This window comes from Pezoporus occidentalis, unplaced genomic scaffold (genome assembly GCF_034315485.1).
Source record: "Pezoporus occidentalis ecotype Australia unplaced genomic scaffold, CSIRO_AGI_Poc_V1 ctg2, whole genome shotgun sequence".
In the NCBI taxonomy this organism is placed as follows: domain Eukaryota; kingdom Metazoa; phylum Chordata; class Aves; order Psittaciformes; family Psittacidae; genus Pezoporus; species Pezoporus occidentalis.
The window spans coordinates 11886670-11901763 of NW_026913855.1; the positions used below are offsets into that span (position 1 = coordinate 11886670).

Sequence of the window (15094 nt, forward strand, 5' to 3'; positions counted from 1 at the left end):
ATTATCTACTTTTTACTGTCAATTAAGTTCCTGAATGCAGTGGATGTGGATCAATCACAGCTGTGCCTGCCACAAAAGAAAATCCCATTTTGATTGCATATAGCTTTTCTGCTTTAGTACTGAACTAACAGGTAATTAACAATGGGTATGCATCTGTGTTACTAGCAGGAAAGGTGTTAAAATAACTCTGACCAATGTACTGACGAGTGGAAAAAAGTTTTGAGATTCAAAAACTGCAAAGGGTGAATTAAATAGTTTGCATTTAAAAAGATTATTTGAAGCCAACAGTTTTTCAAATTCCGTTTCAAGTGTGCACGGAAAATGCAAAGTCCTTGCCCCATGTAAAGCTCTAAGAAAAGTCCACATTTTGATACATACGACATTCTAGTTTTTGTGAGAGAACCAAGAACTTACTGAAAAGTTGTTGTGGCTTATTCAGTAATTTCTTGAGTAAACATTGCAGAGCTACCACTATAACAGGAATACCTAATATGCTGGCACAACTCAATAACTAACATTTAACAAGTTGGCTATAAAAAAGATTTATGTAGTAATACCAATTCAGCACACAAATTCCATGCTTCACAAGTTCTGCTGCTGTGTAAGAGTATTCCTAACATCTATGCAGGTAAATTCAGATCTTTAGGTCACTGCATGCCCAGATCAAGCCAGCAGCAAAATATCTACCACTACAAGCAGTTATACCCAATTGTGCCTTTAGAATGCAAACTATGCAGAAACCTAGATGATCAGTACCTCAACACTGAAGTAGGACCACACACACAAACTTCAGTGTGTGCACACTGGAGAGATTAAGTTACTTACTGAAAAAAAATGCATACAGTTTTTGATATAGACATGACACAATCAAAACCGATTAAGTCACTAGACATTCAGATTAGGGGGAGGAAAAAGACCCTTCTAAGACAGTGTACAGATGACAAGCCAGCATTACAAAGAACTCTAAAGGCACATTTCAGGTAACATAGTTCTGTTAAGACCAACTGCTTACACACACAGGCATAAACCTTAATGGCTACCACCCCCTTCCATCCCCCCAGCAATCAAAAACAAAACAAAAAGCAAAACAAAAAAACACACACACAAAAAAAAACACCAAACAAAAAACTCCAAAAACCAGAGAAGTGCATTTTCAGTAATATTAACACGTTCGATTAATCTGTTCAGTCCAAAAGCTTAGCAGTATTTTCCTTATGGTGGTATGGATTCTCTGCACTACTCCAATCCAAAAAACCCAAACAGGCAGGATTAGTAAAGGTTCAACTGTTGTACTAGTTAACATTTACTCATCAGAGCCCACTGATCTCTTCTGTGCTCTCTTGTAGGGCAACCTCCTTGGTGAAGCTTTATCTAGAAAAAAAAAGAAGATAGTTCTATCAGCTGCTACAGTTACTTCAGATTAGATATGACCATGTATTTTTCTCCCTCCCTAGCAGAAGCCAAGCTCCCCTCTAGTGCAATGCACCACCAGAGAAGCCACTTCAAACAGCTTGTTAAGGCTTTTTAACTACTAAATCATTAGCATACTAAACAGAAGGTAACAAAAAATAATGTTCCTATTCTGTAACATGCAGCTTCAAGGCAAAGTTTGTTCAATTTGCCAGTTACTAAAATGCAAAAAGTCGAAAAATCAAACACAATAGAAACCAAAAGAACTCCCCCACCACTTCCTGATGAAACCGCATGCTCTGCTGTTCAGAAAAGCATCACATTTAATAATTACACTTTTATAAAGTTAATGAATTATTTTGATCAATACTGGTTTCATTTGTCCGCCTGAGGAATGTGACTGACCCTCCTTTAGACAGCTTTGTTTTTCATGAAGTACTGCCATGTTCATACAGATTAACAGCAAAAGATTGTGGAAAAAAAAAACCATACTTCCAGGAAGCACCCACATTTAACTATGAAGATGTCACTTTGTGATCAGATATCCCTTATGGAGAAGCCACCCAGCTGTACGATCACTGGATGCCAGAAACATCATCAACATTTAAGACTTTACGACAGGCCTACAGCTGTCCTTTACAATGATGGTCCTTATGTAGGTAGAATTTCAGTCTTTGTAATATTGTAGAGAAGCTACAATACTTTGTATGAAGTGCTAAAACAATTGCTAAGTGTATCTGTTCACTTAAAAATACACATTTTCTTAAACAGAACCATCTCCAGTAATTTTGCTGTTTTAAGTATGCGTGAAGACAAGGAGCTTGTCATTACAAGCCAATCAGTACACTATGAAGAGTCTTTCAACAATAAAATAGTTAAGAACCTCTGAGGATCTTGAAGGCCATGCATTTCAAAGGACTGTAGTGCAGCGTTCCAATTAAAACTGACCCAGAGCCAGAAAACCCTCACAGGTTTTAATCAACTTCAGTTATTAAGATGTGAATACCTATTCATCTTAAGAAAGAGATGGAGAGAGTACCAAAACATGCCAGGACTTGGCCCATTTAAAGACAGTTTGCTCTTTGAAAGAAAAAACAAACAAAAAACCCCAAAAAGCAGCATTTAGAGCTTCCGTCTTCCTTGCTAGATTGAGGCTTTCCAAATTACTGTGTCTAGATTTTATTATTGTCATTCTTGTGTCTCACAGAAGACAGTGTACAAGAAAGCTTACATTTTCTGAAGTAAAACACTTACAGGTACAGTCCTTATTATACCTGTAAGTGCAGTTAAGAAGGGTGAAGGAATAAAGATCAAAATATGCTCATTTCATCAAAATTGTGCTCTTTTCCAAGTAAAGGCAGCTCCTGCAAAGGGTATTCAAAGCACTTCTCTTTGTCTAGGATCTGCTCTAAGAGAGGCTATCTAGCCAATGCTACTGGTGATACGAATTCACCTAGGATAAGGAATACCAAGAAGATAAGCCTCACCATTAAACTATTATACCAAAGGCTCAGGTTTGTTTCTCACTGTGACAAGATGTGCTCAGCCATTGGTCATGATCAGTACTCCACCTCCCTCATGTAACATCAGCCTGACACTACACTAAAGTAGCAGGGCAGGCAAGATACACATCTGCGTTTTAGATAAAGGGTACTGGGAACTGTTAAGAGGAGATAATAGTACTTCAGCAATATTCTACTGAAACTATGTTACTACAATATAACCAGAAATAACACATAGGCATTTTTATAATATAAGAAAACATAATTTATATATATATAAAATGTGTTTGTGTGGTTGCATGCATCTGTTCCATAATCTTTTACTGTTCATGCTGCATCACCAATCACTGCATGCAGGAAGCTGTTGTACTCCTATCCATGCCTTCTTATCACATGGACAACACATTAAGCACTTCCACTCTTTAGATCACCAGTTTGCCTCACCTCTTCTACTCTGCACTGAAGCCATAGGAAAGCAAAACAGAAGAAACAGCAAGAGAAGTTAGAAATACCCACAAACACACAAATGGGCTAAAGAAATCAGATACTGGGTTTACTGTTGGCATTTCAGATATCAAGCAGAACTTAGTCATTTTGGACTTGTGAAGGACATTAACATCAAGTCTTCATGTGTTAATGCACACTTCTGATGCTTATTTAAAACTCTGGTATAGAGGCAAGCTTCCAAGCAACTTACAGAAATTTTGAGATGACAGATATTTTTTCCTATTTAAACATCCTTTGTGATCCAGGTTTTGGGTAAAGATTTTATATGGTTGAAAAAGAGTCTACAGAACAAATTGTTAAAGTAACTGATAGTCATTATTGTATCAACCAGTGAAGTTTGTTCTATAAAAAATAGGCTGCTAATACAATTATAGTCTACAATCATTAAACACAGCACTTTAGACAATTTTATTCCCTAGGAGAGAGGTATGCTGCTCTGAGAAACTGGTATCAGCTACTTATTCAATTACAACTAATTGATTACGGAAGTTTGTTTTGCTCTGGTTTGTGGAAGGCAGGCTACTTACTTATTTGATTTAAAGTTTCTTGGGGAATCCAGCTCATATCAACATCGTTCTGATTTGATGTTCCCATTTCTACTTTCTGTACTGGTCTTTTCCTCTGAAAATTCAAGAAAGAAGTAAGATTTTCTTTCCACAAAGTGTTGGTAGCACAAGTATTAAAAATAACACATAATGCTATATGTAGTCAGTTGCAGTTATTTCACTAAGATGCAAAATTAAGGCTAGTCAATGTATGAAGCTGTCATTGTAGCTTAGCTTTAACTATCTTTACCATTAGCAATTTATTCACCTAAGCCTGACATTACCCGTTTTAAGGACTTGCAATACTTATTCTGCACAAAGATACCAAGATTTCATGCATGCCTGGGGAAGTTCATTATACCTGTTAGAAAAAATGGCTGATAATTAATCAAAATGTGATGACCAGTTCTGTTATACCTTCTCGGATTGGAACAATATTCTCACGTGTCACCTTGCAAAATAGATTTCAAAGCAGAGTAATTACTCCTTATTTCTTCCCAAGGGAAACTTCAAAATCATCATAAACCAGACTCCAAAAAGACATAACCTATGCACTAAACGCAGACTGAGACTTAACCTTTCAATGACTTTTACGTGCCAGATCACTTACATAAACAAACCTTTAGTTGTTATAGCATTTATAAATGGAATCCAGAAGGCCCTAATCAACATTATAGCAAAGCATAAATAAGAACTAAATAAAGGACTAGACTGGAGAAAACAGCTAAGTTTTACCCAGACTAAACTAACAGATAGAAATAGAGAGCATGGGGAAAGTCTAGCCAGTAAGTATTGAATGAACAGCTGCACACAAGACAGTGGCTGGACAGCATCAAAAGTTTGGCTCAACCGCTTCAGTGTGATGCCAAAGAGCAGACCCAAAGAGCATTAGATAAGCAATCTAAATGTCTCTAGTTATGAATATCTTTTAAAAATTCTCTGGTTTTCCCAGTCATCTATAAGGTCATAGTTTTAACTGTAAAGCTTCTAAAGTTTTACCTGTACCATCGTATGCCAGAAGCAATTACTGAATTACTTTCTTTTTGTATCAGTCAGGTCTCATACCAACGATTACAGACAAAATACACTACCCACCTTCCTAGATTCTAGTAACTGATGCAAGCCAACAATGACAAGTAGACCAAGCCCAGCGAGGAACATGTACATGAAGATCCTTTAAAAAAAAACAGTTTAAGAAACCATTAACTAAAAATCTTAAGTGAGAGAATAAGAGAGGCATAGAAGCTAAGCCAAGCTTTGCCCCCATGCCCACTTGATCTTTCCCAAGAACTTTCATATGGGGCAGGTGGGGAAAAAAAATCTGCAACTGAATTGCTAACAAATATTAAGTAATTATTCTAACTTCTTATTTCAGGAACTGTAATCCTAAATTTAATTCTGAGCAACACAATACCTGAAAAATGCTGAATAAACTGGGAAACTTACAGTTACTGAAATCTGGTAATTGCCAAGACCTCTTTTGCAGTATCATGTCTCAAGACGTTGGGTAAAAGGTAGTATTTGTTTGTGACAGCTTTAACCCCTTACAAAAGCCTTAAAAATCTTTTATATGCTTTTAGTACACTCCTGCAAATCAGGTACTGCTAGGATACCCATTTATTGGCAGCAGAGCTTTAAAAGGCCTTGATTATCTGGCTCTGTGTTCACAGTTAGAATTCTAACTATGCAATCATTTTTAAGTCTGTGCATTTTGGTTTGAGTAATTTTACCTGAAATACATGAGTTGGACATAAATTCTGTATTACAGGCTTAAGCTCTGTGAGCCAAAGCAGATGTGTAAACTGCTCAATGACATAGTACCAATTATGAAGATCCCTAGTTACTAATACAGTACTCAATTTGGGGGAAAAAGTTTGTATTTTCAGTCCACTGTTGTACAAATCAAATGCCTGCTACACCATCAGCAAAACAGAGCAGACCTAACATTCAATAAAATTAGGATATAAGAACTATTCTCTCTGGCACCATCAATAACCTCTTCTATCAGTATACCAAATAAACTTGAATCCCCAGCCTCCTTACGTTTCTCCATCCAGTCCATCTTCTTTTTCAATTATTGTAACAGTTTGATTGAAGACAGCATCTTGAAACACATTGCCCTATTAAAAAAGATTCCACATAACATTTTAAATTCATTTCTTGAACACATACACAAATGTTTGTCCTTTTCCATGTTCCTGGAAAAACTCCAGAAAGTAGCAACTGCTGCATAAGACTTAAGTTTATAAGCAGTGCAGGTCCGACTCCACACAAAGAAGTGCAAACTTTTTTGGTGCAAGACAAAGAGCAGTCTTGGTATTAGCAAGAAAGTCACATCCAGCCTTCAATATGTCATTTCCTATAACATAAGATACTCCATATGAAGGGGCTTTACTAGAGCAATCAAAACACAAAGGTACAGAAGCCTGCTAAGCTTTGACCTGCAGTAAAAAAGAATCCCTTATTTTAATCCCCATTTATGCTTTTGGATAGTGTTGTCCTAGGTTGCAACTACTGGTCTTTTATTTGCCCAAAGTCAAGTTTGCAGACGGGATTCAGGTTGGCAATATACAGAACCAGGCGTACATGGGGGAATGTTGTGAAATATGTAGACAGTCGCTTACTGTGCTTGCGTATCTTCCGATTTGCTTAAAACCCACAAGGCGGTCTCTTTTTGAAGAGTTAGTAACTTGACTAAGCAGTTCCTTCCTGACATTTCCACATCAACTAGAAAGATTAAAATTAATTGCAACATCAGGCTTACATTTACATCTCTGTAGTTGAGATTGATAACTAGTCCGAAAGGACGACCACCCATAGGCTCAGCAGGGATGAAAGAGTACTCAAACGTGGCTTGTCTCTGTGGCGGAACTACTGTATTCAGAGGGAGAGCTGTGAAGTTCTGGATATAAAACTGGTAGTCTTGAGGATACCGGAAAGAAGCATCGAGAGACTCAACAATGAAATCTTCTGTACCCTTATTGGTGAAGCCCACCAGAAATTTTACGATGTTGTTTGCTGGAAAGTCTAAAACACAAAAGATATTCAACCATTAGAAACTTCATACACCAGACCTGCTCCTAAACAGTGTCTAGAACAGATACTGCTTTTTTCTTTCTTAATTGTATGTTTTTTTTATTTTAAAGCATGGATTGATGCAGCCTAAGCAACAGTGAAGATGGTACATTAGCACAGACCTCTTACCTTCACCTTTCACAAACAAGATCGTTGTATCAGCATTAGGTGAGGCTTTAGGTTCTCCTGACAAGTCTTCTTCCTCTTTTTCTTCTGTCTAAGACAAGAGAGTTTTTTGAAAAAATCCTATAATGAACAGTGAAGCAAAGACCACACTTGTTTCATGAGAATCCCATGTATCAAGGCATGCAACCATGGCAAGCATTAGTATCAAGTCCTGCTGGGGCTGGATTAGCACACACTCTTTTCTCCCTCTACATTCAATTAGTGTCATTTTCAACATTTATCCTTCTATTTGTATTTGATACAGTGACTAATTAGAACTGCATTTAGCTGTGCTGAAATGTTTATAATCAGAAAGCAACAGTAATATCTCTGTTTGGGAGTGGAAGGAAAAGAACAGAATCTAAATGTTCAAGCTGAACTAAACAGCAGTAAGGCCACTGGTACAACAGACATACAGTCAACAACTGTCAGAAACTGGGAAAGTAGCAAATGAAAATAGGCTGCAAAACCAGGTTTTCAGAATTAATATTGAGGTTAACTAAGTAGTAAGATTCTGTTGCTCCTTGGCAATCAATATGAAATAGGCCAGAATGAAGTAGTCCTATACCCCAATGTCCTTTTCAGCTTACTGAAACACAGCTTAAGCTGAAAAACAAATACAAAGGGCTTCTAGGAGAACCTGGTTCTCTCACTTGTGTTCTTTTGTGTGAACTGCAGCTTTGGTAGTCAGAAACTGGGCTGTCCCCACGTGGTTTTTCACGTGGTAATTCAGGAAGAAGAGATAAATCCTTCTGAAACTTCAAACTGAACATGAGTTTGGTTGGAGACTTGGAAACAGCTATGTGGAAATAACAATGTTAATTAAGTCATATTTAAATATACCTAAAATATCTAGCTTCAAGCACTTTTAGTCTAATTCAGACTAATGAAGTAGCATTCATGTACAATTACCAAGTCTGTTGGCTCATCTTCTTCAACTTCAGCTTCATCATCTTCATCTTCAACTACAGTATCTTCCACAGCTTCCTCATCTTCTGTGGCATCCTGAGCTGCAACTAATAAACCTGAACCTACCAAAACAAAATGCAAATACAAGAAAGCCTTATCAATGTCTAGTTAATCAACAGAAACCTGACACATTTTCAACCTGATTTTTGAAGAATTTCTTAAAAATCTGTCAAATACAGCATTTTGAAGCCTCAGCTGCAAAAATGTCACATTCAAGTGATCACCTGTGTGCATCTTTCAGCCTTTTTCCTGCTCTAACAACTTTCTGAACTACCTATTTATGTGCCATTAAGTTCAAAACCAAAGTTTACAGCTGGATGACGAAAAGTTCAGCATTCACACAGCAATGCATAAATTCACAGAAGGCAAATGGCTTGCCTTAAAAGCTATTGTTTAATTTCTGAACACACCAATGCATGAAAAGATTTTGTTGTGTCATTACCAATGCCAAAAAGGTACTGCTATTGACAGAAAATTAATAAGTACTGTTTCTTTTAAGACTAGTAAGTTTAATAAATAATTAGTATGTTCCCTTTCCATCTGTTAGTATCAGAAGCCTACACTTCCACAGGTTCTTAGTTATTATTTTTGCACTTATTTTAATTGAAGTTTTAAAACATAAAGCAGTATTTTATTAATATGTTCTTATCAATATCATTAACTACTATATCCACACGCTCAACAGAACCATAACACTAGTCCGAAAAGAAACCTGATCTAGAGCATGGCTCCAGAGCACAGCTCCAAGACAAGTGCAATCTCACCATTCAATGCCTCTTTGCTTTTATGGAGCAGAGTCTCACATATTCAAACATTGGCTGGCTATGACTAATATAAATACTGGCAGACAAAGTTCTGTCTGTCTCCAGTCTGGAGCACATGCAGGCTAGGCCGAGAACTTTTAACATGTAAAAAAACCCTACATATTTTTGTTTTAATAAACCTAATGTTTTCCAAAAATGAAATAGTAGAAATGAATGCATGTTTGCGTTACACAAGCCTGAAGACGATTAAATTGCTACGAGTACGCGCTTAAAATAAATACTTAATAACTTCTACGGGGAATAAAAATCCTTGAGCAGGACACATCTATACAAGGACTTCAGGATTGTTAGTGAGAGCTAGAAAAAGCAAATACAATCTCTGCTCTTAAGTGTCTTTAGAAGGTACACTCAAAGACTTTTGCTTGACCACGTGCAATACTTCACTTAAGACTACGTACTGTAATTTTATTTGACCACGTTTTAAGTTTGATAGTCTACAAATGCAGATTTTTACAAACTATTTTTTTTCATTAAGACCCTTGTATCTGAACAGCGTACAGGCAAGTAACAGGCATTCTTCAGAAGAAACTGTGCTAACACATTCGCTCAGCCCCCTAATTTAGTCTTTCAATGGATATCAGACGGGCTGATGATGTGGCAATAGCGGGAAGAGAGCTGAGCTGCCCGCGGTGGGAAGGAACTAACGCACAGGGTGGGTGTGCTGCAGCCCACTGGAAGCGCAGGGCGAGATGGCTGCGCTGCCTCCTCTCCAGATTTAGCAGCAGGGAGGCGACTTTCAGACCGTGAATCAGATAACACGACAGCGTAAACAGAGATTAGTACTCGTCCATTTGAAGGACGCTCGGGGGGCGAAGGGAGAAGAGGTGGGCAGGCAGGCTGGCAGCCCGCGCATCTGCTACCCGTTCACCGCAGAGAGCAGCACCGCCTAGGAACGGGAGCCAAGACAGACACAAACCAGTTGCTACATCCTCGAGTAGGCTTTAAGCGGGGCAGCCGCGCCCACGTGGCTTCCCGAGGCCGATTTCACGGGCGGGCCCGAGCCCGGCGCCCCGGGCAATGGCAGCGCCCAGTCTGACACCGTGACTCGCGGTTCGCCGTGCCGGAGAAGCCCGCACACCCGGGAGAACACAGACATGACTCCACAGTGGCAGAACCCGGCACGGGAGCCCCGGCCCGAGGACGACAGCCCCAGCGGAGGCCCACGTGCGCGGCGGGGGATCCCGTGCCACTGCCGTCCGCGAACGGCGGCGATGAATGAGCAGCGCCCACCGCCACCTCCTCCTTCCAATCGCATCACGAAGATGGCACTGGGCTCCCCAGGCCCGGTGGGAGAAGCCCCGGCTTTCTCTCCCCGCCACCCCGTACATCGCCCAGGAGAGCCCCGCTGCTCAACGACCGCTCGCCTTCTCTCACCGGGTCCCCCCTCACCTGGGCCGCCGCGCGCGCCCCCGAGCAGCAAGGCGGCGGGGAAGGCGAGCAGGGCGAGCAACAGCAGCTGTGACAGGCGCCTCATGGTGACTGCGGCGGCGGCAGCAGCAGCAGCAACAACTGCCCGACACCCCGTACTAGCCAGGCGCCTGCCGCTGCGGGCGAGCTAAATGGCGGCCTCGGCCGCCTCCATCCGGGCCCGCTTCCACCGTGCCCGCGCCTCCGCCCCGCCCCTCGGCGCCGCAGCGGACGTGGCTCCGCCGGGGAAGGAGGCAGGGTGGTCACGTGAGCTTAACACACGTCTCCCCTCCGCCGGCCCCGCCCCGCGCATGCGCGCCCGCTTCCGTTTCCAGGTTGGGCTAAAAGGGGCGGGAGGGAGATGGGTGTCTGCCTCCATCAGGTAGCGCGCGTGCGCAGTGCGTCCCTGCTTCAGCGGTGGTGAGGGCGGGAGTCTGGTTTGCGGGGGAAGGCGGCAGGGTGCATGGCATGGCATGGCATGGCATGGGTGTGGGATGTAGGCACTGTTAGGGAAGACCTGGTGGTAGTCCTCAGCGGCCGGGAGCTCCCGCCGGAGGGAGCCCTTGGCGCCCGCGGCATCCCGTGAGGCTGCTCCCCCGAAGGGCGACGCTGCAGCTTCTGTGCCCCTGTGGGGAGGGCTGCCTGTCGGAACCACCGCAGGTGGATGGGTGGGAGAGGGAGGGCACTTAGCAGTGCGTTCGTTTCGTGCAGGGTACGGCAGTTCGGTTTGTCTTTGCTGGTGTGCTGTGAGGAGTGAAGAAAAATGAGGTGTGAGGGGTTTGTGGTTGGGATTTGTTGGGTGATTGGTTGGTTGTTTTCTTCACAGCATGCTAACAATTCTCTGGAAGGAGCAGGGGTAACGTGTATTACTGAAACAGAGGTGCTATTAACATCTTGCACTTCTGCATTGCTTTAGAATAATTGGTTTTCAGTCATGTATTTGATGGTTTAATGGGAAAAAAAAAATGGGTTGGAACTAGACGATCTTTAAGGCCCCTTCCAACCTAAGCTCTTCCACAAAACAAGGTGTTTTGACATGCAAAGCTTTCCAAAATCCTACAATCAAGACTGAAAAAAACAAAACTAGGCCCAAGCTTTCTCTTTTCTCCCATGGTTAATTCAGCACTTTGTATACAGTGTACAATGAAACCTGAGTCTTGTTATGTCACATCCCATATTTTGAAGTAACTTCAACTGGTTATTTCTGCATATGTAGGTTGCTGTAATGGCAATAGTAAATGTAGTCTTGTCTTTCATTTTCCACATTATTCATTTGATTTTTGAACCTGAAAATTACACACAAAAATCTACCTTTCTAGCTATGTTTTATCTTAATTATGTTTTTAATGTGCTGAAAATAATAGCTGAAATGCTGTTACATATTGACTGACAAGCATGATTATGAAAGCTGGAGAACATCCACTGCTACTGAGAAAAGTATTTCTAGTCAGATAATACCCACCCAATGGTATTGATCCCAGGAAATAAAGGGTTAACATTGTGCCTGCTTACTTAAGCAGTCGCTGTGCTTGGTGAAGCAGAACCATAGGAGTCAAAGTTGGTAGAATGGTGAAGCAGAATTGTAGGAGTTACAGCTGATAGGCAGAATTGTAGTAGATAAGATTCATAGCTTAAGACATTCTTGTTTAAATAGTATCTTTAGAAAGAAAAGGAACAAAAGATAGCCAGAGTAACAAAATTTGCAAACTTGACAAGTTTCTGCTTTAAGATACACAAAACTGGCTTGTACCGAACCTGAGGTTTGGATAGGAGCTGAAACCCTGTTGAGTCTGCATGAAAGCAAGAGGTTTCTCGTGGTGATGAAGAGGAACTACAGGCCTTCATTCTCATGACCCCCTAACGACCACCACCAGGAGGCACTGCGCAGGCGCACCAATGGGATGAATGCCAGAAAACTAATTATAATACTAGACGGGAATAGGTTTTGCATCTGTATTAGGTGTGAAGCAATCTCATGTTTAGGTAATCATTATATGTAATAGAAACAAACTGAGTGGCAAAGGAAAGGCGTGCATGCTTTTGGAGGAGCAATCCCCATGTGCCTCAGCACTGAATAAAAGCATACCTACTTTACAACTCTAACGAGTTGTGGAGTCTGTCTGCCTATCAGTATAATATTACCTTTCCTGCAAAGGTCTTCAAATTTCACAGAATCGCAGAATCCTAAGGGTTGGAAGGGACCTCAAAAGATCATCTAGTCCAACCCTCCTGCAAGAGCAGGGTAACCTAGAGTATATCACACAGGAACTTGTCCAGGCAGGCCTTGAATATCCCCAGTGTAGGAGACTCCACAACCCCCCTGGGCAACCTGTTCCAGTGATCTGTCACTCTCACAGTAAAGAAATTTTTCCTGATGTTCACATGGAACCTCCTATGCTCCAGTTTACACCCATTGCCCCTTGTCCTATCACTGGACATCACTGAAAAAAACCTAGCTCCATCATCCTGACACTCACCCTTTACATATTTGTAAACATTGATGAGGTCACCCCTCAGTCTCCTCTAAGCTAAAGAGTCCCAGCTCCCTCAGCTTCTCCTCATAAGAGAGATGTTCCATTCCCTTAATCATCTTTGTAGCTCTGCGCTGGACTCTTTCAAGCAATTCCCTGTCCTTCTTGAACTGTGGGGCCCAGAACTGGACACAATATTCCAGATGTGGCCTCACCAAGGCAGAGTAAAGGGGGAGGAGAACCTCTCTTGACCTACTAACCACACCCTTTCTAATGCACCCTAGGATGCCATTGGCCTTCTTGGCCACAAGGGCACGTTGTTGGCTCATGGTCATCCTCCTATCCACCAGGACCCCCAGGTCCCTTTCCCCTTCACTACTGTCCAGCAGGTCAGCCCCCAGCCTGTACTGGTCGCACACAGACTTCTAAGTCCTCCTGTTTATTCCCCATGCTGCGTGCATTGGTGTACAGGCATTTCAGGGAGTGAGCTGAGCACGCTAGTGGCACCCTCGGAAGGTGGGAGGCCTTCTGGTCTTCATTCATACTAGAACATTGCCCCACTAGTTCAAACCCAGCTACAACCCCCTCGCACTTTGAATCTAACCTAGAGCTCTGTGAGTGAGCTCTGCTAACTCTTGCCCAGGTACCCTTTTTCCCCTGCAGGACAGGGTTTAAACAACTATCCTTTCCCTCAAATGAAACAGTAGATTAAGAGTCCTCCCTAGTCTGCCATTCTTCAAGCCTAGCATATTTCTCTTGGGCTTGTCCCCAGCAGGCCCAGTTATCTCCCCTTCCCCCTTCCTACCTAGTTTAAAGCCCTGTCAATGAGCCCTGCTAACTCCTGCCCCAGAAACCTTCTTCCCCTCTGGGACTGATGTATCCCACCTGCCACCAGCAAACCAGGTGTCTCATATAGCAGCCTATGATTGAAAAACCCAAACCCCTGCCTTTGGCACCAGTCCCGTAGCCATATATTGATCTGCAGTCTCTTCCTATTTATCCCTTCACCTTGTAACAGGTATGGAAGCAAACACCACTTGTGCTCCAGACCCTCTAACCAGCTGTCCCAGGGCCCTGAAGTCTCTTTTCATTGCCCTTGCCCTGTTTGTAATAATTTCATCACTGCCAACCTGAAAAACCAGCAGCGGATAGTAGTCAGAGGGCTGCACCAGATCAGAGAGTTTCCTTTTAACATCTCCTATCCGAGCCCCAGGTAGGCAGCAGACTTCCCTGTGGGATGGATCAGGTCGACAAATGGGCTTTCTGTTCCCCTCAGAAGGGAGTCGCCCACCTAAAATTTGTTTAACTTAATAATATTTGGCCAAACATGTTTGACTTAACCTAGTCATAGTTTGGTTGTTTTGTGTTTTTTTTTTTAATGTGGTTTTTGTTTGAGGGTTGTTTTGGTTGGTTGATGGTTTGGGGATTTTTTGGGGTTTTTTTTTGGGGGGGAGGGGGCAGGCAGGCAAATATTTTTTCTTGGGGAAGTGAAAGAACACTAGGATGCTATAGAAGTTTTTCCATTTAGAAAAACACTAGAATCTGGAACATTCTGTGTTGTCTAAGCAGTGACTATGTACTTTGTGTGCTGCTTTTCCATCTGGGTTAGCTGATCCTGGTGTTACTAATTAACCGGTGTGGTGCTCTGACATGAGTTTGTGTGTGGTAGGGGCGCAAAAAGGTGTTAATTAAAAGTGCTTGTGAAAATAATTGAGATACCTTGCCTAGCTTTAGTAAAACACTTAGCCCAGACTGCAATATTAAAGCTGTGCCTTAAAGCCTACTAGGTTGCGGTTGTTTTGCGCTAAGTACTCTACCCATATTAAACAATTTACAATCTGAAAGACACTGTGAAAACTGAAGTAAGCTGCTTCTTGCACAGACTGCTCTGTGTATGTATTCACAGACTTAACAAAATAAGTATGGAAAATGATGGCCGTTATTGCAACTTTTAGGTTTGACATCTCTTATGTCAATGCCACAGGAATTCTGTGTGTGGTCACAGTTATGTGCAAGCATTGTATCCTTGCATTTTAAAATTTTTCAGTTAGAAATTACAGGCAAAATTATTGGGGGAAAATGCCTTCAATTTCATAACATGTTTAACAAAAAGGTGGAGCATTCTTCAAGTCAGTGGACTATAAATAAAGTTTATTTCATGTTTCCAGTTTCTACTTTGAACTTATTAAATGGTTCTCCTAGATGTGTGTGCTTCTTCA

The 15094-nt window shown here is 41.7% G+C and overlaps 1 protein-coding gene across 1 annotated transcript; it reads right to left on the reverse strand.

Annotated features, from left to right (window-relative positions):
• Positions 1–1146: 1146 nt before the first annotated feature.
• Positions 1147–10679, reverse strand: SSR1 (signal sequence receptor subunit 1). Its single transcript, XM_062617858.1, has 8 exons — positions 10387–10679; positions 8117–8235; positions 7169–7256; positions 6729–6991; positions 6008–6084; positions 5060–5138; positions 3947–4040; positions 1147–1371 (listed from the first exon to the last, which is right to left on the reverse strand). The coding sequence occupies exons 1-8, from the start codon at positions 10469–10471 to the stop codon at positions 1304–1306; spliced, it is 873 nt and encodes a 290-aa protein (XP_062473842.1). The 5' UTR covers positions 10472–10679; the 3' UTR covers positions 1147–1303.
• Between the last annotated feature and the right edge of the window lie 4415 nt (positions 10680–15094).

What these genes read in the sequence shown, in the direction of transcription:
- SSR1 (XM_062617858.1), bottom strand. Translation starts at nt 10,471, where the DNA reads ATGAGGCGCCTGTCACAGCTGCTGTTGCTCGCCCTGCTCGCCTTCCCC. An exon ending in GGGCGCGCGCGGCGGCCCAG is followed by an intron (nt 8,236 to 10,386) that starts GTGAGGGGGGAC and finishes TTGTTTTGGTAG; the next exon opens with GTTCAGGTTTATTAGTTGCA. An exon ending in AGAAACTTTAAATCAAATAA is followed by an intron (nt 1,372 to 3,946) that starts GTAAGTAGCCTG and finishes TTTTTTTTCTAG; the next exon opens with ATAAAGCTTCACCAAGGAGG.